The sequence below is a fragment of the Pimephales promelas genome, chromosome 10 (genome assembly GCF_988280905.1).
Source record: "Pimephales promelas chromosome 10, fPimPro1.hap1.1, whole genome shotgun sequence".
NCBI classification, from domain to species: Eukaryota; Metazoa; Chordata; class Actinopteri; order Cypriniformes; family Leuciscidae; genus Pimephales; species Pimephales promelas.
The window spans coordinates 36,996,364-37,021,480 of record NC_142778.1 but is presented as its reverse complement, the minus strand read 5'-3'; the positions used below and the strand labels follow the sequence as shown (position 1 = coordinate 37,021,480).

The 25,117-nt window shown below is 37.5% G+C and overlaps 1 protein-coding gene across 2 annotated transcripts; it reads right to left on the bottom strand.

Annotated features, from left to right (window-relative positions):
• Positions 1 to 188: 188 nt before the first annotated feature.
• Positions 189 to 20,439, bottom strand: pkma (pyruvate kinase M1/2a). 2 transcript variants are annotated; one of them, XM_039683867.2, is made up of 11 exons: positions 20,157 to 20,439; positions 12,805 to 12,983; positions 11,634 to 11,725; positions 8,974 to 9,105; positions 8,635 to 8,821; positions 8,199 to 8,469; positions 7,749 to 7,899; positions 6,937 to 7,089; positions 5,458 to 5,624; positions 2,810 to 2,991; positions 189 to 1,094 (listed from the first exon to the last, which is right to left on the bottom strand). In XM_039683867.2, the coding sequence occupies exons 2-11, from the start codon at positions 12,959 to 12,961 to the stop codon at positions 988 to 990; spliced, it is 1,599 nt and encodes a 532-aa protein (XP_039539801.2). In that variant the 5' UTR covers positions 12,962 to 12,983; positions 20,157 to 20,439; the 3' UTR covers positions 189 to 987. The 2 variants fall into 2 exon arrangements, with proteins under 2 accessions (XP_039539801.2, XP_039539802.2); XM_039683868.2 differs by lacking the exon at positions 5,458 to 5,624 and adding an exon at positions 4,269 to 4,435.
• Positions 20,440 to 25,117: the final 4,678 nt, after the last annotated feature.

The following is a 25,117-nucleotide window of genomic DNA, read 5'->3' as shown; positions in this document are numbered from 1 at the left end:
TACGTTTACTTAGTGAACTTGTCTATAAGATTCTTTAGGAGTGGACATTATTATTTTTTGTCTGTTACATAAAGTAAATTAATCTAAAAATCAATCTTTAAAAGACGGACTGAAATGTCTTCTTGCGGCCGTTTATGCAACTGGCCCGATAAATCACTGACATGTAATAATAAAACAGTAGTCCAGGCAAGTGCTCATCTCCTTTAATAATTCAGTCTTGAGTAACACAACACTTCAGATGATACTATAGTTTACTCTTACACTTAGAAGTACATCTTGCACCCTAGCGACACAAAGCGGGTGGATCTAAACACACAGACACCCTCTCACACACACACAGGAGCAGCACAGAGAAAGGAAATGAACAGGAGAGATGGCTGGGAATGTGAACGTTGCTGCTCAATCAATATTCAATCTCTCGCTCATAATCGTTCTCTTACTCCACTCAAACACACAACTGACATCCCAATGTCAACATTTCAAAAAATATATATACTGTAGCCCATTGGTTGCCTCATCCCACATAAAATGGTCTCATGATCTAGTGCAACAGAATGTAACATCATTAGGAGTGTGAACACAGACATGGTGCAAATAAAGCGCAGACTGAGTGACTCTACAAATAAAACGACACTAGTTACGCGAGCCCTTCGCCACTCGGGAACCGTTATTAGGTTTTAGTAAGCTTTTGTTTGTTCGCTCACGTTCACGACCCGTCTGTGCTTCGCCAGGCATGCAGACAGACAAGCACATATGAGTAACACAGCTGTGGATGAACATGAGATTGTGGTCATGTGCCATTGAGACTGGAAAGGAAAAAAAAAATGAAGTGAGAACAACGTCTAAGTGATGATGGTCCACTGGCCTGTGTGGGAGGAGCCAGGCTTCTGTGATGACATCACCGGTCTGAAAGCCTGCTGGGGAGGGTGGGGAGGGTGGGGGAGTGATGTTTGAACAGCAGAGGAGTGTGTTACGGTCCTGTGGTGCTTAGGGCACCGGGACGACACGCATGGTGTTGGTGTAACCGGATCCTGGGCGCCAGCCGGTCAGGACGATCACGACATCACCGGCCTTGAAGAATCCACGAGCCTTACCTGAGAGAGACCAGAGGGTTTGATATGAGTTCAAAGGGTAACGGTAAAATATACTGACGAGTTCCATGATTATTCATTTATTTAGCTTGGTGCAAATACTTTGAGTAACTGTGCTTTCTTGGTACACAATCATTTTATGGAACTCGTATTTCAAACAGCTAATGTAAAGTGTAAAATGCAACTAAACGTCCTTGCAAGTCAATTTAACCCTTATGCTGCATTAGGGACATTTTTGGTCTTTTGCAGTTTAATTTCTTTGACCATTTTGTCTGTTTTAATGCAAATGGTATGAAATTTGGCAAAATTGTGACTTGTTGGATACATGTAAAAAATGTGATCCCATTTTGCAAAATATCTATAACACACACTGTGTAGATCAAATAGTAACACTCAGCACCATAAAGACCAAAAATGGCCCATTGAAACCCATTAAAACGTTGTTTAAATCTGAGGCTGTCAGTAATACATGAAACATGATTTTTGCACAAACATCCTTTCATTTTGAAGCAAAAGCATTATATTTGCATTATATAGTGTATTCCACCAGATGACGTCACTACATGTTTATTCCCTATGGGTGGAAATGCACCTTATTTTAGGCAATAGGCAATGTTTAATAGGTGGTCATTTTTGGTCTCTAACGCGCTAAGTGGGTTTTTTTGCAAAGTGGGACTGTGATAATCCAAATCTAAAGTTTTCTCTTTGCATTTAGTTTATTGAAAATAATAGAATTTTTGTGTTTTTTCCTCTTATACAAATCGATGGTTTCGCAAACAAAACTGGTAATTAAAGGGTTAAAATCCTGAAATTGAATACATTTTTGGTAATTATGATGAGGACTGATGCTGGTTAAAAGATTTAACTTGGTAAAAGTGGAAAATAATAATAATATATAATATTTTAGGCAATGTTTAATATGTGGCCATTTATGCACTCAACGGTGTTAAAAATCTAATGCAGCACAAGGGTTAAAGTGTAATTATATATTTTTTTTGCATGAGAACAATCTATGGAAATCAGTCTACGGATCATCTGCTGAAATTAAAGTACAACGATTCTGATGAACAGGTTACTCGACAAGTAATCAGTTATGTTTTTTGCTTTTTTCTTGTATGCAATTCAAGGGATTTTTAATGCATGATGTCAGCTAGATATTCTAATAAAGGCCTTTCACAAATACACCTATTTATTGTAGTCTGAATGAAAACAAAAACAATGAAAAGCATACATGATGCACAAGAGGAGAGTCTTCTGTCTGCTCAGACATCTCTTGGCATTGGTACTCTAACTGATCTACAAATACGGATTCAGTCAAATACACACAGAGTTTTGTTTACTCTCTATGAACCGTAGAAAAGAACTCAATTTGTCCTTCATGAAAATGAACGTAATTCAGGCCCTGTAACTATTCACCTGGAGCAAATGAGACGAGTGAGAGGAGGCGGGTGTGTGTCCGCTGGCTGTCAAAGAGTGACAGCTGGTATCAGTGTGTTGATACTGCGGAAAATGAGCATTGCAATCATTCCCGATAATTCAGTATCAATATGCATGAAAAAAAATTCATATTGTATTAAAAATGCGTTTGTGTTCGGAACGACTTGAGGGATCCTTGTCTTTTCGTGTGACTTACTCTAACCATTTACAAGAGAATGATGACTAGACCGGTTTGTACTACACTTCAGCCTTTAGTAACTAAGGACACCGATGTGTCTTACCAACTTCCATGGCAAAATTGACCCTCAGGTCCACATCCTCGGCCCACACGTCATTAGAAGGATTGTTGTAGAGTACGGGGAAGATGCCGCGGTACAGATGAGCCTGCCGGGCCGTCTGCTCGTTACGGGTCACGGCTATGATCGGAGCGCGTGGGCGGTACCGGGAGATCAGATGAGCAGACCTGGAAGAGAAGACAGGAGTGTGCGTTAATGAAAGTTGGGAAAAGAATGGAGAAAAAAAAAAAATCTGTGATGCAAAATTTTCTGAGGTTTCCAGCAAACACTTCTTACTAAAGATAACTTACAGAAAGATAAGATGGTCAAGAACAGCTATGAATAGATTTATGTGTGATTTACCCACCCACACATACAGAGCTGACCCAGAGACATGTGACCATCAAATTAAGGTTAAACCCTACATTCTGTTCGCTTTGCTCTTACAGTCCACACACACACACACACACACAGGTCTCACTTACAACCGTCGTTCAAGGGAAAGGGTCAGGGAATGAAGAAAATTGAAATCAATACTCTGTTATTATCAGATTTTTCCGCATCACCGTCCTGCTTTTAGTGAACATACAGGAATGCCTTTTTACTGAAATGGGGGACAACTGATGTATGCATGCAAAATGGGCCCTCAAAATAAAAATACACATAATATGCATATATATTTAATATATATATATATATATATATATATATTTAAATTTTATATATAGTATATATACAGTATATATATATATATATATATATATATATATATATATATATATATATATATATTTAAATTTTATACATACATACATACATACATATATATATATATATACGTATATACACATTTAAATTTTATACATACATACATACATATATGAAGAGTTCAGATGCAAAAGCCTCTAAATGCCATTTGAAATTTTCTTCTTTAATGATGATTTTTTCAAACTTGTATATTTAAGTTCAGTAATTTCACTTAAATAACAATTAATAGGTAATTATCATCGTCATTTAAGTGAAATCACTGAACTTAAATATACAAGTTTGATAAAAATGATCATTCTAGAAGAAAATTTCAAATGGCATTTAGAGGCTTTTGCATCTGAACTCTTCATATATATATATATATATATATATATATATATATTAATTTAACAAAAAAAGTACAATGTTCTTTTGAACTTTCTATTTAAAGATTTCTATTTAAAGGGGAAAAAAAAAGGATAATTTATGAAAATAAATCACAAATCACAGTGGGTATTTCCTGCAGCTGGTAAAGTTACATTTATAGAATAATATGAACTTTAATGAAACAATATCAAAACTTTTTTAAACGTCTTTACATTAATCTATCAAGTAGAGCGTGGTATGAGCGCTTCAATGAAAGGTCATGCATCATATTCCAGCCCTTTTGTCTCACCTGTTGGATGCTGAACTCTCCCTCAGGCCCCTCCCCTCTTACCTGCCGGTCTTGGTGAGCACGATAAGGGCGCTGGCGCGGCATTTGAAGGAGGACTCGACAGCGCCAACAGCTACAGCGTCTGAAGGGTCGCGTGTCAGGAGAGTGGAGCGCCTCAGCTCCTCAAACAGCTGCCGGTGGAACGTGGCCGCCTCTGCCTCACGGGCAATCTGACAGCGCCACCCGGTGGAGGGAGGGGGAAGGGAGGGGTTACACACAATCACACCATCTACCACTCAGACAGAGAGAAATACACAGACACACACATGGACAACAATGTTTATGCTAGTCCCATACTGCTCCAAAGCTCGAACAGTCGTTTTAAAAAAATTATTTTTATTTAGGTCATTTAAATAATTATGATTTAAATAAATTAGTATGATTAACCCTCTGGTGCTCTTCACGTGTCACGTGTCAACATTTTATTTTTATTTCAATGAAATTAATGTACTATATGTTTTTTGTATTTAATATTTTTAGGGAATTTTATGGAACTAAACTACATTTACGCTGTATATATTTGCTCCAAAGCATTCAAGATTTAAGACCGGGAGTATGAAACTCAAAAAGTGAATAAATGGATTATAATTGTTATCCATTTATTGAGTTTCCAACTTAAACTGTATTAAACCTTGAATGCTTTGGAGAATAGACTTAAGTTTGATCTCTTTCCAAAGACAACACTTATCAGATTATTGCTGAAAAAGGTTGAACATTAAAAACAGTTACAGAATTGAATGTTTATTGTTATTACAAAAAAAGTGCAAAAACACTACATTCAATTTTTTATATGAAAACTATATTTTCAAAAATATTTGAATGGGTGTAAATATATTGTTTTACTGTAAAACTGAGAAAATCAAAGCCTAAACAAGTTTTTGTGTGTGTGTGTGTTCAATTTTTGTGTTGTGTTAAGCAAATCCCTTGACCAAGTTTCGTACCTATGAAAAAGAAAAAAAAGCTTTAAAAAAATACATCTATCAGAGCACTAGAGGGTTAAATTGTTGTTGTTTTTTTAAATGAATTCTGACTTGTAATTATAAAAGCTTGTTTCCTTGCAGATGGACAGCATTAACATTGACAGCGTGCCATGTGTCTGTCTCTCTCTCTCAGTCCTCGTCTGTCCCTGCTCTTCCTACTCCCTGACTGTGCCGAGCTGGTTCTCCACATCATTTCCACACTGCCCGCCTACCTGCCAGACCCAGTGAGGACTATAAACGCAGAGGCCAGGATTTTAAAGGAGGCCTCCACAGCGCCAATGGCGATGGCCTCGGCGGGGTCGGTGGAGTGGCCCAAACAGCGGCGCAGGTCCTCAAACACCTGCCGATGAAACATGGCCGCCTCTGCCTCACGAGCGATCTGATGCAGCCAGCGCATGATACGACAGGCAGAACACAGCAGAGAGAGAGACATGCACATACATGAGACAAGAGAAGGTGGAGGACAGAGGTGAGGAGAGCCAATCAAAATGAATTGAGGGAGTAGAAGAAGAGAGAGTAGAGAAAACAAGAAATGGGAAATTAATGCAGGAGTTAGTTCAGATGAAAAGGTTAGAACAAAAAACAAAATGAATATTAGTTCACACAGTAAATTAAATGCAAATTAACATTAATTACAGTGAAAACCACCACCATTAATTCATGAATATTATTTGACATATATAAAACAATGACTAGTAACGTGTAAGGCTGTAACGGATTTGTGATGATAGAGTTAAAGAAGTCATGCTAAAGAAAGATTACTAGATCATATGACTACAACATGCAAGTCAAAATGAAGAAAGGTCGAGCACATGACAGGAAATCATGCTGGGTTGCAGAAATCTTTGAACTCAACCAGCTTCACGAAAATATATGCTTAAAGGCGTGTTATAGGCAAGAGACGTTAACGCCTGAAGTTGGTAATAATCACCAGCAGATTAAGGCCATATCTGTGATGACTGGGCAAACATGTGACTGCCAACGCAAACATGCGAACCTTGAGCACCATGCAGAACTGTTAACTAGCCCATCAAGAACTGGCAGACAGAAAAAGTGTCTTGTAAGAAGGCTGTTGTCTGTAACTGACCCTGACAACTGAGACAAACAAAACGAGCAAGTGAAGGCAAAACACATGCGTATTATATGAGAGAATGGAAGTAATGAAGGATGTTGAGATATTCATGAAATGTTATGGGTTAAAAACAAAACACACAGTGGGGTCTACATTAAGAGTACATTGAAAAAACTCAAACTGTAATTTAAAACCTGGGAAAAATACATATAATATTTCAGATTCTACATTATTTTTAGGTGATTAATCAAAGCAAGTAAATGAGTGACATTTCGCTTTGTAGAGGCAAACACCAAAACACAATTTGACAGTTCACTTAGTTACAATATAATTATGGAATAAAGTTTTTTAAAAAACAAGCTTCTCATTTCTGCTTTTAAATCACCCACAGACCTCCACTGTAAGTTAAATTGACCGTTGTTATTACAAACAGAGACTAGAGACATTTTTTGCCACAAAATGCCGTCCATAATTTGCATTTAACCCATAAAATTCCCTTGGAAATTCTTTTAATTAGTAATTTTAGATGAGAAAGTTATGATAAAATGTACGAGTCGGGTACTAAACCGTTTAGCTGTCTAACAGTGTTAATGTGCACGTCAGCAGGGGGCGCTCTCACCATGTGTTGGGTGCGTACGGCCTCCAGAGGATAGTCTCCCTTCGCAGTCTCTCCACTCAGCATGATGCAGTCGGCACCGTCCAGAACAGCGTTGGCCACGTCACTGCCCTCGGCACGGGTGGGACGAGGCTTCTTGATCATGCTCTCCAACATCTAGAAACGCATGAGAAATAGTAATGGTTCGATTTTACGGGTGTAACAATATATTGTGTCACAATACAAAGTATAGTTCAACCAAAATGAAAATTACTGAGAAAGAAAATCAAGTTTACAGAGATTTGTGTCAGTACTACATGCTGTATAATAATCTAATGGAGGAATATCTGTGGGTCCTGATAATGCCAAATGTCTAAAGTCTAGCCAGTGAAAATGTGCAACAATGTACTTTTAAATTATTTCTTTATCTTCAGAATCATGAATATTGTTATTCTGGTGTCTCTATTGTCCTGTGCTCTTTGGGTTTCCAGCACCAAGTCCAAGAATATTCATTTACACACACAATGTAACACCGAATTTAGCATTTTAACCAACTGTAAAAAAATTTAGCATTTATCATATATCTTGGAGTATTGGAATAACATCATATTGTGAGATTTATTGAATTGTGATATGAGGGTATCGTTACACCCCATTAGATATTCAGAGCTTGTTTTACAATGCACACATCACTGTAAGAAAACTTCACACTGGAGAAATATTGAGCCTAATTAAGTATCACAGAAGAATTCATTCTGTCTCTGGAACAATTTCCATTTTAGATATATTTTCTAGAAAATACATGGATAATAATACATGATTGTAGCTCAGCTGACCTGTGTGGCACAGATGATCGGCTTTCCTGCCTTGTTGCAGCGACCAATCATCATCTTCTGGGCCAGGAACACCTTTTCCGTGGGGATTTCAATTCCCAGGTCACCACGAGCGACCATGATGCCATCACTGGCCTCCATGATCTCATCAAACCTGGCAAATAAAGGGGACACTTCAAATCCAAATCATTTTTTAATCACATATGCAAACATGAATAAAAAAAATCATTACAACAATGAGCTCATTGTTTGCTTTAAATAAATATTTAGCCAAGTGTGATTTTGTATATGTACATTTCTGAAATACACAACTTCCTCTGATAACAAATACCGCTAAATTGTAATATGGACTAATATTTGACATGACATGTATTGTGAAAAGCACTTTACAAATAAATGTGTATTGAACATAACATCTAATACCGCATATTAAGAAAAGTTGAATCCACTCACTTGCGCACACCCTCGTGGTTCTCCAGCTTGCTGATGATCTTGATGTTCTTGCCCTTCTCTCCGAGCACCTTACGAACCTCATGCACATCCGCTGCCTTGCGAATAAAGGAGGCAAAGACCATGTCGACTCCCATCTGCACACCGAACTGCAGGTCCTTGATGTCTTTGTCTGAAACGGCAGGAAGGTCGACTGCGGCCCCCGGCAGATTGACACCCTTCTTGCTACCCAGAGTTCCTCCATTCTCAATTTCACATATCAGATAGTCAGAGCCTGACAGAGAGAGAGAGAGAGATTATTCATTAAACCCTTCCACAGAGTCTACACTAAAGGCGACAAGCGTTAAACCACAGACTTAGTCGTAGGTGAAATAGAAGATTCATCAACTCCTCTGATTACCATATTTTCAATAAAAAAAGCCCCAAATCTATAACTCACCGATTTCCTGGACCTGGAGAGAAATGAGTCCATCATCAATGTAGACCTTACTGCCCACTTCCACCACCTTGGTGATGTTCTTGTAGTCCAGCCAGAGGTTATCCTCATCACAGTTCTCCATGAAAGAATCATCTAAGGTCACTTTGATCAAATTTCCCTTCTTCAGCTCAACCTCAGCAGTGCCACTCTGGAACAGACAGATGCATATTTGCAATAAGGACAAATATGGTGTTTTATAACCATTTCTCTTATTATGTGGACTAATAACAGCTAATTAGGTGGTATACACTTTGGACCTCTTTGTATCACCTTACGTTGAACTGAAATGAGTAAACTCACCCCTTTAATGAGCCCGGTTCGGATTTCTGGCCCCTTGGTGTCCAGGGCGATGCCCACTGGCCTGTAGTGGATGCTGCCCGGCTCGAAACTGGCACAAGCTTCACGTACATTTTTAATAGTTTCTCCATGATACTGAAATAGAGAAGAAATCAACACTGAATACTACTCCAAACACACCATAAATGTCTCTAGTAGAGATGTCTACTAGAGTCACGATTCGATACTGAACTTATGACGCAATATTTTTTATTTTGGATGAATAGTCACCAACCCCGATACATAGATGCATTTTTGTATTGCGACACGATATATTGCTACACCCCTAGTAACAGCTGATGTTAAACAAGTGCACTTGAATGTCTCACAGCAATATAATAATTACCCAACACCGCAGGTTATGTCATTACAACCTTCTAACATGCTCACACGCAACTAAGCAACGGTCAAGGCGTGTGTCTAGACGAGCAAAACTGGGTCACTCGTATACATGCAATGTGTGCATGCAATGTGTGATACGACATGATACAAAGGTCAGCAGTTAAAAGTTTGATCTACTGATCACGCTTTAATACACCAGGTTAGAAAAGCACCTTTGAGCCATGACGTTACATGTGTCATACAGCTGTAGTACTAATCACTTAATCTAGTCACTTTCACTTCAGTAGCTCATCGACCTCTACACTCAAGGTCATTCCTTCTGTTGGGCAAACAGGCCACCCATCTGATGTGGACACACACCCTGTTTGTTTAAGAGTGTGAAATGCTTGTAAAATATGGCAGATTTTTTTTTTTAACCCAAAGCCCACCATTAGCTAAGCCACATAGGAATAGATGAGGGGTAAAATGTGTGTCTTCACAAACTGAGATCAGTGATTGTTAAATGTACACTTCCTTTCCTGGTACTAACTAAACACATATTTTTAATTTAACCTCGTATCTTTAGTTTTTAGAATAATGATTGGCTCAATGGATATTAAACTGAAATAACATTTCTGGAAAGATCTGGCTCAAAACAGGCCAGAACAGGATAGGATTACTTGAGAAAATTTGACTAAACACTAGGGGTGGCACGGTACATGAAAAAACACCCGAACCGTTCGGTTCGCTTGTCTCGGTTCGGAGCGTGTGTGCGTCTCACGGTTCGACGCATGCGCCTCGTGCCCGTATGTGACGTGTGTTTTCTTTCCGCGCGACATAAACTTGTTCGACTTGGACCGGCGCTGCACAGAGCGATCGGTGAATAACATCAATCTAGCGCGAGTCGGCTCCGTATGCATTCATCACTTTCGCGGTATTTGATGTCATTACCGATCGCTCTGTGCAGCGCCGGTTCAAGTTAATAAACAAGCCAGTAAAAGTGGAGTATCGAGCGCTGCAGGTCACGGCACGCGGAGAAATGGCAAGTGGGAGAGATGAGGGAGTTGGAGGATGCGCCAGCGTCGTGTCTATGGTATAAGTCCAGTGTGTGGGAACATTTTGGATTTCATGTTATGATATTTTAATATAACGCTACAGTGGCACTTTATGTATAGATAAGAGCTTCAGTCAAACCCTGCACTTTAATTTTAAGTGGAAAAAAGTACCCTCACATTTTGGGAATAGAACCATTGTTGATACTGTTTTTGTGTTGAGGTTGAACTTAAATTTCACTTTATGTTTATGGCCTTTGCTATTGCTATAGCTAAATTATCTATAGGCAATGAGGTTTCATGTATATTGACATTTAAAAGACAGTGTTTTAAGAGTTCCTCTCTTTTTCTTTTAAAAGATAGAATTTTGGTAAGAGCTACAAAAGTTAGCAGTTGATACATGAAAGTTAATTTCTTTGTGTAAATAAGATTTATGTGATAAAAATGCATGTGCTTTTTTAAAAATGCAAAAATTATGTGAAAAAAGTTCTTGTAGAGATAGTGATACACATTCTCCTTTTTTTTGCCAAATAAACAAAAAGCATGTCAATTTCTTCTCTCTTGCTGTATCTAAATCTCACCTAGCTTTCCTCTGAGATAGTCCCAAAATGTGCTTAAAGTCAAAGAGTCAAATTCAGTTTGTGCATGATTGCATGAATATAATATATATTTTTTTAATACTGTATCCTAAAGTGTGGATTATTAAGCTATATATCACATGCTGAAGTACATTTCTGGAGTGTTAAAGATTAAAAGAAAAAATAACAAGAACCGTACAGAACCGAAAACCGTGACCCTAAAACCGTGATACAAACCGAACCGTGGGTTTTGTGAACCGTGCCACCCCTACTAAACACACTTGACTTATTCAGAAATCTGAGATGAATTTTACTTTAAATTTGATGTCAGGAGCTTGCAAAACTGCTAAAGACATAGCAAAGCTCATAGCCAGCGGCTTCTGTATGAACTATTATTGCGGAAGAGAATGCTGTTGAGACGTGATAAGCTCTTTGCTGGGAAGGAACAGATAAACTATTTATAATAGGCTCACTCTAGATTAGGTTACACACACTTTCTCTCTCTGTGGCCTTTGACCCTGTACGGTTTAAGCTGTGAACTACATAGACATTTTACCATAATTTCTGGTGGAGAATGGCTTTTCAAACATCAGTTGTGCAGTCAATGGATGCAAGCATAAATAGAATTAGAGAGAGGAGCATAAGAGTGTAAATAATGATAAATAGTATGTACCTCATGTGAGCCATGAGAGAAGTTCATGCGAGCAATGTTCATGCCAGACTTGATCATCTCCTTCAGCATGTCCACAGAGCGAGAAGCCGGTCCTGTGGTCACATGACACACAATGCACAATCAATTCCTGCTTCCTCTGGACTTAGGCTATTTTAAACATCAGTTAATATGCACTCTTTTCTTTTATCCCAAAATTCTACGTCTATTTCCTAACATGAAAATCCAAGTCAGAACAATGACATGATGAGGGAGAGTTTGGTAAATCTTTTTTAACACAACAGCACTCAATAGACAGGTCAGGATTAATTAAACACTTAATTGATATATAATCTCGTGTGTTGTAGCCTTTTGCAACTACCTCATATTTCTGCTTTATTACAAAAGGAAATCGGAGTTGAATCGGCTGTGTGTGTAGTAGGGCTGCAGCTATCGATTATTTTAGTAATATAGTATCCTACCAATTATAAAATATTGTTTAATCAGATAAATTGTGGTAATAAAAATAGTTTCAAGAACATGCAAACTCAGAGGGTTAAAACTTGTTTCGAAACCACGATTAACACTCCACATATTTAGAAACATGTATTCTCGTGTGTTGTAGATTTACAAATGAGTTACAATACAAATCTTGGGAAATGTCACACACTGCCTTCCCAGATGAATGTTATAAGCAGCCCAAACTCACAGCATGCACAGATGGAGTTTGAGAAACCCGAGACGTGCTCCATGCATATAAATGATAACAGTACAACTATGAAACACTGCCGTTTTTTTGCATTCCCACATGCACGTTATTGGAAACCTAAACAAACAGCACATGCAGAGACTGAGTTTGTGTGGAGCAGCGTTTACTGTGAACGCAACGGAGCTGAGGTACTTTTAACATGTTATTTGCACAGATCAAGCGTTGTGCTTCTCTAATAGCACAATAGCACTATGCTATATTATGATTGTAAATGGTTAAGGCCATTTACAATCATAATATAGCATAGTGCTATTGTGAAATCACAAAGCCTGTGATTCAGTTAAATCAATATGAATTTAGTTATGTATTTTGCCAGGTTACTCGACACAATAATAAAAAAAAAATCCTCGATTGAAATTTACCCGAGTACTCGACTTTAATCGAGGAATGGGGAAAGCCCTAGTGTGTGTGTGTGTATCCACTGACCGATGGTGCAGATGATCCCAGTGTTGCGGGCGATGGTGGGCTCAGAGTCGATGTCCAGCAAACACAAGTGCTCCAGGAAGGTGTCAGCCATGGCAGCATTGAGCTGCTGCGTCTGGATGAAGGCAGAACCCATATCTTGAGCTTTAGTGTGGGACATCGTCGAAGAAACGGGTAATATCCTACAGCGAGAGAGAGAGAGAGAGAGAGACCAATGAAATGACATCCACATGATGAACTCACTAATCAGATGTCTGGTGTGTCTGTGTTTAAGACTCCAAGTCTCATTCTCATGATGGACTGAACAGCTAGAGTAGAGACGAGTGATTTAAAACAAGAGTGCATCTTGAAGATAAACAGCAGACTGTCGTGATTAACCCGGATTTAAACTCAACAGCATAAACAGCGGCAGGAACTAAAGCCATAAAAGTCAAATGCATTTTGCTGAGAATTTAGAGTCGCATAAAGTCAGCTAAATAGTTAACCTCACACTCCTCTGTAAAATCAAACATGTCAGCTCTGCACCTCTCAGTATGTGTAGACAGTATAGGAATGTGGTGAAAAGGAATTTTTACTTTGCATATTATGCAACAGACTCCAGCACTTAGAAACACTATGAACATTTACAGTTAATATAACACTGTCCTGCAGAGTTCAGATCAAACACACCTACCTGTAATCTTCTAGTAACTCTGAAGACTTTGATTAGCCTGTTCAAGTGTGTGTGATTAGGTCTGGATTTGAGGAACCCTGCTTTTTGGTCTCTCAATATCACGACCAAAGCAGACAAGAAGTTTAGAACATGACCTTCACATTCACAGCATATTTATGGGCACTGCATTCAAGTGGTTTAAGGCTGGTAAGCAGACCGTTTCAGGATCGTTTTCTGAACTTGCATGTGCACCAGCGAACTGCATCAGAGTCTGTTTAAAAACTAGTTACATTCCATGTAGACTCAATGGTTCAGTGGTAAACACATTGATAATACTTATGGTGGTATTTGCAAATAAATACAAGAGACCTGGGGTGAAATCGAGGCAAGGTTCAAATTAAGAATCTTAAGTTAAGACAAACTGAACATTCACATGTTTTAATTAATATAGTGGTTAGCAATTTAATTTTACAACCCACACACACACACACACACACAACCCCAATGAGCTGGTCTTTGTGTGCTTGATGTGACCTGGATTTATCTTAATGCGGAGATTGCGTATGGTACTAAAGCTTAATTTGAAACTGAGGTAAGCCACCTCACACACCCTGAAGCGCAGAAAAGTCACATGTGCACGCGACATCCAGCCAATTACAACCCTGTTGGCAGACACAAATCATGATAATTTGCAAATGAATTGAGAATTACAGATTCTAAATCAAATGAGATAAATTTAATAATGCAGAAAGATGACTGTTTAGACAAATTATGCATTAATAAGTCTCAATGGAGCTTGTTCTAGTCACATCATGTGCAAGGTACGGCACCAGGATGGGCTTGTCGAGGACTTTCTTATCAAAGAAAACCACACCAAATTCCACTATGATGATGTCATGGTGGTACGTGAGGAGATTCACACCACACACACTCTTCATCACGTAGTAATGTGATGACTCAGACAGTCAAGGTGGAAAATCCAGGTCTTCGTGTAATGCGCACACACACACACTCAAAAGTGGGTCTCAATCAACTTCCTGAATGGGGATGGGCAACGATTAATCGCATCCAAAATAAAAGTTTGTGTGTGTGGTGTATATAAATACACACACATGCATGTATACATTTAAGAAATATTTGCATGTATGCACTTTATATACATTTATACATAATTAATATTATGTATAAATATACATATTTGATATATTAAGAACACATTTTCTTAAATATATACATGCATGCATGTGTATTATATACAAAATAATTATACACACCACATACACATTAGGGCTGCAACTAACGATTATTTTGATAATCGATTAATCGGACGATTATTTTTTCGATTAATCGATTAATCGGATAAAAAAATTATATTTCATTTTTTGTTTATTATAACAAAATAAAACCCTAAAAACCACACTCTTTTGTGTGTTAAACAATCTACTTAATACAGATAACTTAATTATAATGAAAAACAAGAAATAAAAAAAAATATATGACCATAACCTATGACAAAAATGCTATTGTAAACTAGATTAGTGGATAACTCAGCCTAGAAATATCACAAGTGCACAATAATTTTATAAAATCTAAACATTTAGTGAAAAAAACATTCCTTAGTGGGGAACAAATAAGAGACAATAAGTGTAGCACTAACTCTGGTAAAACGTACACATTGCTCTTTGTATTGTTGTTATACATTCATGAAAAACATCGTAAAAATCAGATGCACAGCTGTTTTAAATGTAAAGCACAGCTGTTTAGTGAGGAAGCAAAATATAATAGATAGGACAGAACAAGAAAGGCTATTAATAAGTTTTCATTGCGCAAAAGTATTATGACATGATCATGAAAGAGCTGCACAGAGTGCAAATGCGCATCGCGAGCGCTGAATGATGCGCTTGAAGCAACTCGGAGTCACAGGGCGGCGCGCAGCTCTTCAGTGTCCGCCGCATTAAAGTTAAAAGCACCAAGGAAAGAGAAAGACATATTGACGGTGTATTATACAGTATCTATGCAATAGTTTATTAAGCCTTTTCTTTTAACAGTTTTAAATTTCAGTTAGGCTACTGTACACGTGAAGAACAATTATACTGCGCCGACTCTACTATAGTGTTGTGATCTAACAGACACTCAGTAGAAAGTGATTAAGTTACAGCAATAAAAGTCTAGCAAGATAGAAAAACCATCATAGACCTTTATCTACGGATCAATTATAATAATAACATTGAATCATCTTGGAAAGAGATCATCATGTTAACTGTTGTAACGCGACGCGCTGTTTGAACACCGATTAGAGAATGACTGACAGCCGCAGTGGAGGGAAAAGCTTAGGTTAACTTGAATTTAATGACTTAAATATACATTTCTATCTCACATTATACTATAGTATGGCTTCATAAAGTATACACGATTAACGTAGGTCACCTATTTTGGTTTCAAAACGGCGAATTTACCGAAAGGTGAATGATTTTCGTGTGCTGCATATTGATAGCGGTTTCCTGATGACCGCAAATTAGTTCAAACTCACTGAATCAAGAGTGCGCATGCGAGACAGAAGATAATGTGCTCCAAACTGTCCGTGTTGCGCGCGCGAGACAGGGTAGAGCGGCGAGGGAGAGAGACTGCATGTGCGCCTCATGAAGCGCATGTAAGAAGCGCATGTTCCATGTAAACAATCCCCGTGACGTAATCAGACCAACTAATCGATAATGACATTCGTTGACAACGATTTTCATAATCGATTATAATCGATTTTATCGATTAGTTGTTGCAGCCCTAATACACATATATCATGTAAACACATACTTTTATTTTGGGTGCGATTAATCGTTGCCCATCCCTACTACAGGAAATTATGCAAAATGTGGTTTGTGTCACTTATAAGATGGTAATGCTACTGCATATATCTGTTGTAACTGTATTGATTTCTTTCATGCGGCTCATCAGACAATAGCGTTAGCATCTGATGCTAACAGGACACTGAAGGTCAGTGTTAGAATGTCACATGAATATCTTGTTATTATAGGCCTGTTTTATTACCACATTCCCTGCTTTATCTCCAAAATCACAGCTATGAAAACACAGCCTGTCTCAAAGCCCATGAACAGGAAGAATTTCACCTACAACAAACAGAACTGCAAAATTTGACTAGCTCAAATCATGAGGCTTACGAAGGTGTGCTAAAAAAGGTTAGCATCTGAAATTGCACCTTCAAATACCGCAAGACGCAAGTCCATGTAGGTCTTGACAACCACACAGCAACGCCCTGGCAACCACCCACATCATCATGATGGTAAGTCAAGTCAAATTTACTTGTATAGCGCTTTTCATTATACACAGAACTGTGTGATAGCGTACATTTTGCAATGATAAACAATCTCACAGCCAAGACTACCTATATAATAAGTATTGCTTTACACAAGTGTTCTGAGTGTTTGGCAACCACCAGAACATTACATTTCCCCAGTCCTAAATCTATATATCCACAGCTGTATCGGGTCATATCTGTGTCTGACCTCATGTCATCATAACAACATCCGTCACAGCACTGATGCCGTCTAACTTTAGAACATGTATTAATCCGCCTGCATCCAAACACACACACACTCAGACAGTCACACTGATCTTAAAGTCACCCTGTTGACAATCTCATTAAGTATGTGCGGTTCTATGAATATGCAAATGAGCCCGCCTCCACTCCCTCAGCTCAGAGATCCAAGGTTTGTCAATCACACGTTGATCTGATTGGTTACAAGGTGGTTTGTGACGTCAGAAACACCAGCGATTTCAACCTGTGTTTTTGAGACTGTCTTTGGTTCACTGCAGTTTTAAGGAGGAAATACTCAGCAATGCCGTCCACTTATCAACTTACACATGTGTGTGTTAAAGCGGATTAAAAACACCACATACACACATAAACATTTAAAAGCTGGAGTTTCACCACAGGGGGACTTTAATGACTATATATGAAGAGTTCAGATGCAAAAGTCTCTAAATGCCATTTGAAATTTTCTTCTTTAATGATGATTTTTATCCAACTTGTTTATTTAAGTTCAGTAATTTCACTTAAATGGCAATGATAATTACCTATTAATTGTTATTTAAGTGAAATTACTGAACTTAAATATACAAGTTTGATAAAAATCATCAGTAAAGAAGAAAATTTCAAATGGCATTTAGAGGCTTTTGCATCTAAACTCTTCATATATATAAAAAACATTAATCTAATAACTATTATCTGTGCCTAACAAAGCCTAGTGACGTCACTAACCAGGAACAGCAGCACCTACACCCACCTGTAGGCCCTTCGGCTCTGGGAAATAAGGCACTGTGTGTCTGTCAGAACCTTCCAGAGGAACCCCAGTGTGTGTGACCTTCTCTCCCCGAACAACACAGCGCTGCAGAACGGGACGCCGGCCAGAACGAAGTTGCATGCATTGCACTGCTGAGGAGTGTGAGCACTAAATCCTCTTCCCTTAAGAGAGGATAAAACACGCAAGCCACGCACACACTTACTGTCCTGCACGAGCAGGCCTTTGCTAAGTCTCCAGACCCACATGAGTCGATACACACACACCAGTTTAGATGTGGACCGAGCCACTGCGGAGTGCGGACAGTCAAGCCCACCTCACTTACTGTAGATCACATTACAAACACTGGGCTAAAATAAGAATGGGATACCATAAGACTCTGGACTGCCTGGGATTGTACCAGTATGACACGCAACAAGCTTGCAGTGGTGTGTGTAGAAGTCAGCAGTTCATATCTACTCTAGTTCACATTTGCATGAAGCCAAAAGGTGCTTTTATTGCAGCAGAGACTGAGGTGAGTCGGTTCTGTTTATTCTATGATTCAGAAATATGACTAATAACTGTGCATTGGGACGGTGTGTGAAAGGCCAGTTTGAGTCACTGCAGAGCTGTGGGTGTCTCTTACTGGTATTGAGTCTCTTCTGCTGGTTTAGTTTTGAAATCCTAACATAACTAAACAGGATGTTACAGAAACAATTCCCATATTGCGTCGAGACACTCACTGCAGAACTAAAAACAGCTTCCCTGAAACGGTTCAATTTAGTTCAATTAAGTAAACGTCGGAATGTACACAAAGCGCCGACGGCGTTTATAATAAACCGAATTTGCTGTCTGTTAATGCATACATGATTTAGAGTTATGGATGTTACAACGTGGCTGAGCACAAATCAGGATTATGCATGCTGTCAGTGTGCTCAATTTCAATTCAACAGGAAGTCAAATTGGAATGAGAGAAAAGAGAAATTTACCGAAAGAAATTCTACACAGATAATAAAGTGCTCTTTCATTCTGCTTCATAAAATGAAATTAATTGATTACAGAAAATATAATGAAACATTTGGTCGGTGGCATTTCAAACATTGTTCTTGAAATAGCCCATATGTTACGAATAAAACTAAATTTATTATGATTGATGTTGGCTTGGCAAACTGTCCATTATCATTTTTCTTCATGAAATACACACTCAATTTGCAATTTAACTGACTATGTCAATTGAAATACAGGAACTGAGCCAATTTTATACTGCAAAGGTGGCGCTTCTGAACTGGGAAATAAGGTGTTTTGCACTGATTGTTGCTCATGTGTAGCATAAATGCATTTACACAGCAATTTTCAACTGTATGCTAAGATTTGATATTAGCAGCTGAGGTTGGTCAGACTCAGATTAATTATGCCAGATCATTATTATTTATATAGAATTGAGCAGGCACAGAACATTAACAATGTAAACATGCTTTGGAAAATTTAAAGTTCTCCATTTAATGATGCACAAGATTGAGTACGGGCAAGGTTAAATATAAATCCACCTAGAACAAGGATCAGACTCCACTGATGTAAAATCTCAGTGTTTTTAAGGGATTGCAAGACAAACACAAAAACGTCAATTTCCTCCCTCGCAGAAACAAGATGCAGCATTATAATTATAATCCGTCATCAATGCACCTACGCAAGGAGAGCCTTCAGATCACCAGATACCCGCAGGGGTGTGTTTCTGTGCCAGTGTCATTCATTCACTACAGAGAATAAAGACTATGACTTAATGCACGCCTTAATAATGAAAATATGACCTGTGCATATCGCAAACAAACTGCATAAGCGTTCAGCGCCTCAGTGGAGATCAAATATAACCATCAACCTCGTCTTATCATCATTCTGTGTGTTCACACAGGTGGGTTTTGGTTTAGTCATAGTGTGGCGGATGAGCTGTGGGTCACGTCCCGCCTCTGCGTCACATTCCCCGCCAGCAGAGACTCCCTCACGAGGTGCGCGCACGCAACATATTAATTCGAATTCTTTCAAAAATGAATGACGGTTATTGTTCAACTGCCAAACTGAAATCACAGACGATAATGAATGTTTATCGAGACGGTTAGTCAACACAAAATAAGCCGAAAACGCAGTGAAATATTTGTGGTTATATGTGGAAACGGAGAGAAAACTAACTTTGAACAAATTAATGACAAAAAAACGATTTTAAAACCTTTACGAGGTAGGTACGCACTGCGTACTTACTGCAAAATGAATCTGTGTGAATCTATTTTTTCAGTGCAGCTACTCTGACAGAAAAAAACGCACCTAAAACCGTACACAAAGTTGCTAATAAAGAATAGGAGTATTATGAGTATTATGATGTTGATTTTTGTAGGTGGTGCTGCTGTGAAGACACTCACCTGCGTTTGCTGATGGTCGGCCGTGACTGATGCGCTCCTGATCTCGAGCTCAAGGTGATCCGTCAAGCCTACTTCCGTCAAAGGCACGTGAGCCTGCGTGCGCGGAGGGATACTAATGACGTCAAACTATAAAAAATTTCACTAAAACTGTTTTTTTATCCAGCAATATTTGACCATAACATTCACGCGAAACATATCTAAACGTGTGCTTGCGTTTCCTCAACGAAACGAAGAGTCGATTAAGCTCTTAGATCTTTATAAACAAACCCGAGCTTCCTGATGGCGGATTATGAAACGCGAAATGAGGGAAGTGGAATAATCCAATCAGAGCCCGAGACACGGCACGGTGCAGGAGCACGAGGAGATCACGTGACTAGAGGATGCTGCTGCTGCTGCTGTGCTGTAACTGTTAAACTACAAGTCATTGCCAACTACTTGTTTGTCAGGTTTATTAAATACGTGTTTTAGTAATAAAGTCGATGTATTTTCCATATAAATCTATTAGGTTGTTCATAAATGGAGCACACAGAGCGACACTAATGCACTTCCGCGCTAATCCATCTAATGGTTGAGACTCGCGCAGCCGCACGTACGCCAGCATCAGCCTTCATCATCATCTGTTAACTCTTTAAAAAGCAAACACTGAGGAGATTTTACCGTTATATTCACGTATATAAATCACATTTGTGATCCCAGAACACTAAACAAACTATAATAACGAAATTATCATGTTTATATTACAAATACCACGAGTACCATGCTTTATGCACATTTAGCATGATAAAACCTTATTGCTTGGACTTGTTCTATGGTGGTATTCTGTTATTGGCCATGGACCACGGTAATTTCCTGTTTTTTGAACGTGCACAATGCTAATATCATGTATTTTGTACTTGTACCATGGGAGCACTATGTCTTACCATGCATTTTTGGTACCACGAAAACATGGTTCGTACAGTAAATACGGTAATTCATCAGTACCAGATCATTACCATCAGATCATTACCACCTTTTGATTCTATAATTTGTAGTTACTGGCACTAGCTAGGGACATACAGTGGTGTAATTTACAAAAAATGAAGTGGAGATTTATTTGAGTATATGTGTCTCATAAAGTTATCATGATATGATAATATATAAACATGATGGTTTGTTTTGTGCTCTGATAGATTAATGCCCAGCGCCCTCTAGTGTACATATATCATCTTTCAGCTCAGATATTCACAGATAAAGACATTCATTCCAGTCATGTGAAACATCAGCATCAAGGTGAGTATAAGACATATTCAAATGCACACTTACAGCACAGTTGACAGGTAATACGTGTACATGTGTATAAGTTTTCTGCATCTGCAATTCAAATCTGCATTATTTAATTCTGTGCATTAAGATGTAGTGTAACGAGGCAACGAAAATTACATTTACAAATAATCGAATGTTCTCAAAACTACGGAGGCGTATTGCATTCACTTGAAGTAAAAAAAATCTACTCTGTTTTTCTGAATTAACGAGTTAATTTTTCATGAGAAAAAAAAATTTGCTCTGTTTTTCTGAATTAATGAGTTAATTTTTCATGAGAAAAAAAGTTTTTGCTCTGTTTTTCTGAATTAACGAGTTAATTTTTCATGGAAATGTTTTTTTTTTGCTCTGTTTTTCTGAATTAACGAGTTAATTTTCATGAGAAAAAAAATATTTTGCTCTGTTTTTCTGAATTAATGAGTTAATTTTTCATGGATTTTTTTTTTGCTCTGTTTTTCTGAATTAACGAGTTAATTTTTCATGGAATTTTTTTTTTTTGCTCTGTTTTTCTGAATTAACGAGTTAATTCAGAAAAAACAGAGCAAAAACTTTTTTCTCACGAAAAATTAACTCATTAATTCAGAAAAACAGAGCAAAAAAAATTTTTCTCATGAAAAATTAACTCATTAATTCAGAAAAACAGAGAAAAATGTTTTTTCTCATGAAAAATTAACTCGTTAATTCAGAAAAACAGAGCAAAAAAATTTTTTTCTCATGAAAAATTAACTCATTAATTCAGAAAAAAAGAGAAAAAAAATTTTCTCATGAAAAATTAACTAATTAATTCAGAAAAACAGAGTAGATTTTTTTTTCTTCAAGTGAATGCAATACGCCTCCGTACAAAACCATATGCATTGGCTGTTCATCATGTAATTGATTCTCTGAACTGAACTGGTAGTAACTTCTGCTTTTAAATAATCTAATTAAACCTCCAAGTACAATGCATCTTCTGTAAAAGTGCCTAACTCATTTACACTCTGTGGTCAAACTTATTTTTGAGAGATATACTGAGAATACCAAACAACAACAACGGTGTAGAATATACTACAGCTCTGCGGACACAAAGCTAAATCACATACTTCCCTACTACTGTATATAGTTGGCGAAAAACAGTATGTGACAAAAGTAGTATGTCTGAATTCACAGTACTTTTAAAAGACTAGCCAAAAACATCATCAAGAACACATCACATCCAGGACATCTCCTGTTAATTGTTTGCCATAAGAACCAAACGTGTACAGGACAGTTTCTTTCCAGTCGCCATCCGAAAGTCAAAAATGCATTGAATGCAAAGAAGTGAAATATCATCACGTGAATTATGTATATACAATTTGAAGTGTCTTATTTATTGTTGGTGGTTATATATGTGTCTTGTAATGTGTTACTAATTTCATTGTATGCAAATACAAATATATATGTCTGAATTCACAGTACTTTTAAAAGACTATGCAAAAACATTATTTATATCAAATCACATCCAGATTTCTATTCAAATTTAAAATCAAAAGTTCCTGGATGATCTACTTCTGGTGAGATTCTGAAGTGTGCATATGATGGACACTTTACTATCCCATGAGGCCACAGGATAGGGACGGCTGCGTCCCAAAGCACAGTATTATTCTGAATGGTGTAGCGAAGTGTCCAAGAATCATCCGAGGTCATCCTGGTACCTTTTTCTGACTCTTTTGGGAGTACTGCGATTCAAACATCAGCCCCACTTCTTTTGTCACATACTGTTTTTCGTGTGAAATTCAAAAAATCTGAATATCGTGCAAACGTTCATTTATTTCAGTAATTCAACTTAAAAGGTGAAACTAATATATTATATAGACTCATTACATGAAAAGTGAGATATTTCAAGCCTTTTTTGTTATAATTTTGATGATTATGGCTCACAGTTATGGCTCACAAAATTAGAATATTGTGAAAATGTTTTCAAGCCATAATCATCAAAATTATAACAAATAAAGGCTTGAAATATCTCTCTTTGCATGTAATGAGTTTGTTTAACTTGAATTACTGAAATAAATGAACTTTTGCACCATATTCTAAGTTTTCGAGTTTCACCTGTACGTATGCATGTATATGTGTGTATCTGTGAATGTGTGTATATATGTATGTGTGTATATCTGCTGCTTGTTCTGGACTAATACAGGTTATTGTTTGAAGGTGAGTGTTTTGAAACCAGCTCATACTGCTTTGAGCATCTGCGTGTGTGTGTCCTAGTGAAGGTGTGTATCTCACCTGCTCTCCACGACTCTCTGCATGTGTGTGTGTGTGTGTGTGTGTCTCTCACCTGCTCTCCACGACGACCCCCCCGCTGCTGCTGCTGCCGCTGCCCATGATGAGCTGCTCACCTGACGGCTCTCGTCTCTCTCACTGACCGCTGGTGTGTGTCCTTGTGCCGCTCGCCCACTCCACAGGTTAGAGACAAACCCTTCGGCCAATCCGGGGAAACCCTCACCTGTAAGCCACTGAAGTCTGCATCAAATCCCGTCGCAAATCCCATCGATGCACTCTGGACTGGACAACGTACAATATCTCAAACTGAGCCAAGATCTTAATATACTGTATGATCCACATTAATTTTGAATATGAATTTTACTGTAACATCTCCTGAGATAAACGCATACTGAATATTGTACATTTAATTATTTCTTAATGTTTTCTGCTCATTCACAAGTGTAGTTTGTCACTGGCAGTGTTATGTATTATTTATATAAGATATTATATTATTGATAAATATAAATATAATTTCTATATTTAAATAAACACATGTTTATAGTTATATTTTAGTTTTCATTTTAGTCATTTTGTATGTTCTTTTGGCATTTGGTTACACTTTATTTGAAATTTAAGCATATTTAAACATTTAAATGCTGAGTAAAAATAATTATATAATTGATAATTTTAAGATATTTTTTATTTAAAGATAGATTATTTTATTTTAAGATATTTATATTATTATGTAGTCTTTATTTTTATATTTTCATTTTAATTAGTAATTTTGGTATGTGCATTTGTATTTTTTACTATAATTTTAGTATGTTTAGTACTTAAAATTCAATCAATTTTTGCAAAAGCCAATATTTTTGTTATTTTCAAAAATATAATGTATTTATATTTTAATTTGAATAATAAATACTTCTATATAGTTTATTTCAGTTTTATTAATTTTAATACTCTTAACTCTTTATACTTTCGGTTTAAAACTTTTAGGTAGTTGCCAAAGCAACATTTCTAATTTTAATTTTTTCATCTAATATTTATATTTAAAAAATGAGTTAACGATAACACTGGTCATCACCAGGTACCCAAAAGTGAATCGTCACACTGAATTATGCCTAAAACATGGCGCTCAAGAAGTCCTCTACTAAACTAGCATTAGTTCTAAAATAGGCATTTGCTATTTTAAGTGTTTATGAATAATTAAAGCAAGTGTGTTTTTTGTACAGGATGGCAGGATATGAGACAGAGCAGTGTCTCTATCAGAGAGACATGAGTCATGCAGTCGAGGACATGTTGGATAATACCTCTCTCTCTCTCTCTCTGGAGGTCATTGTGTAAAGCGAGGCTCTTAGTGAGGTAAGCAGGGTAAACTCTGATTAGCATGGTAACGGTTAAGGCCGTCATGGACTTGTACTGTATTAATCTTTGTTAAC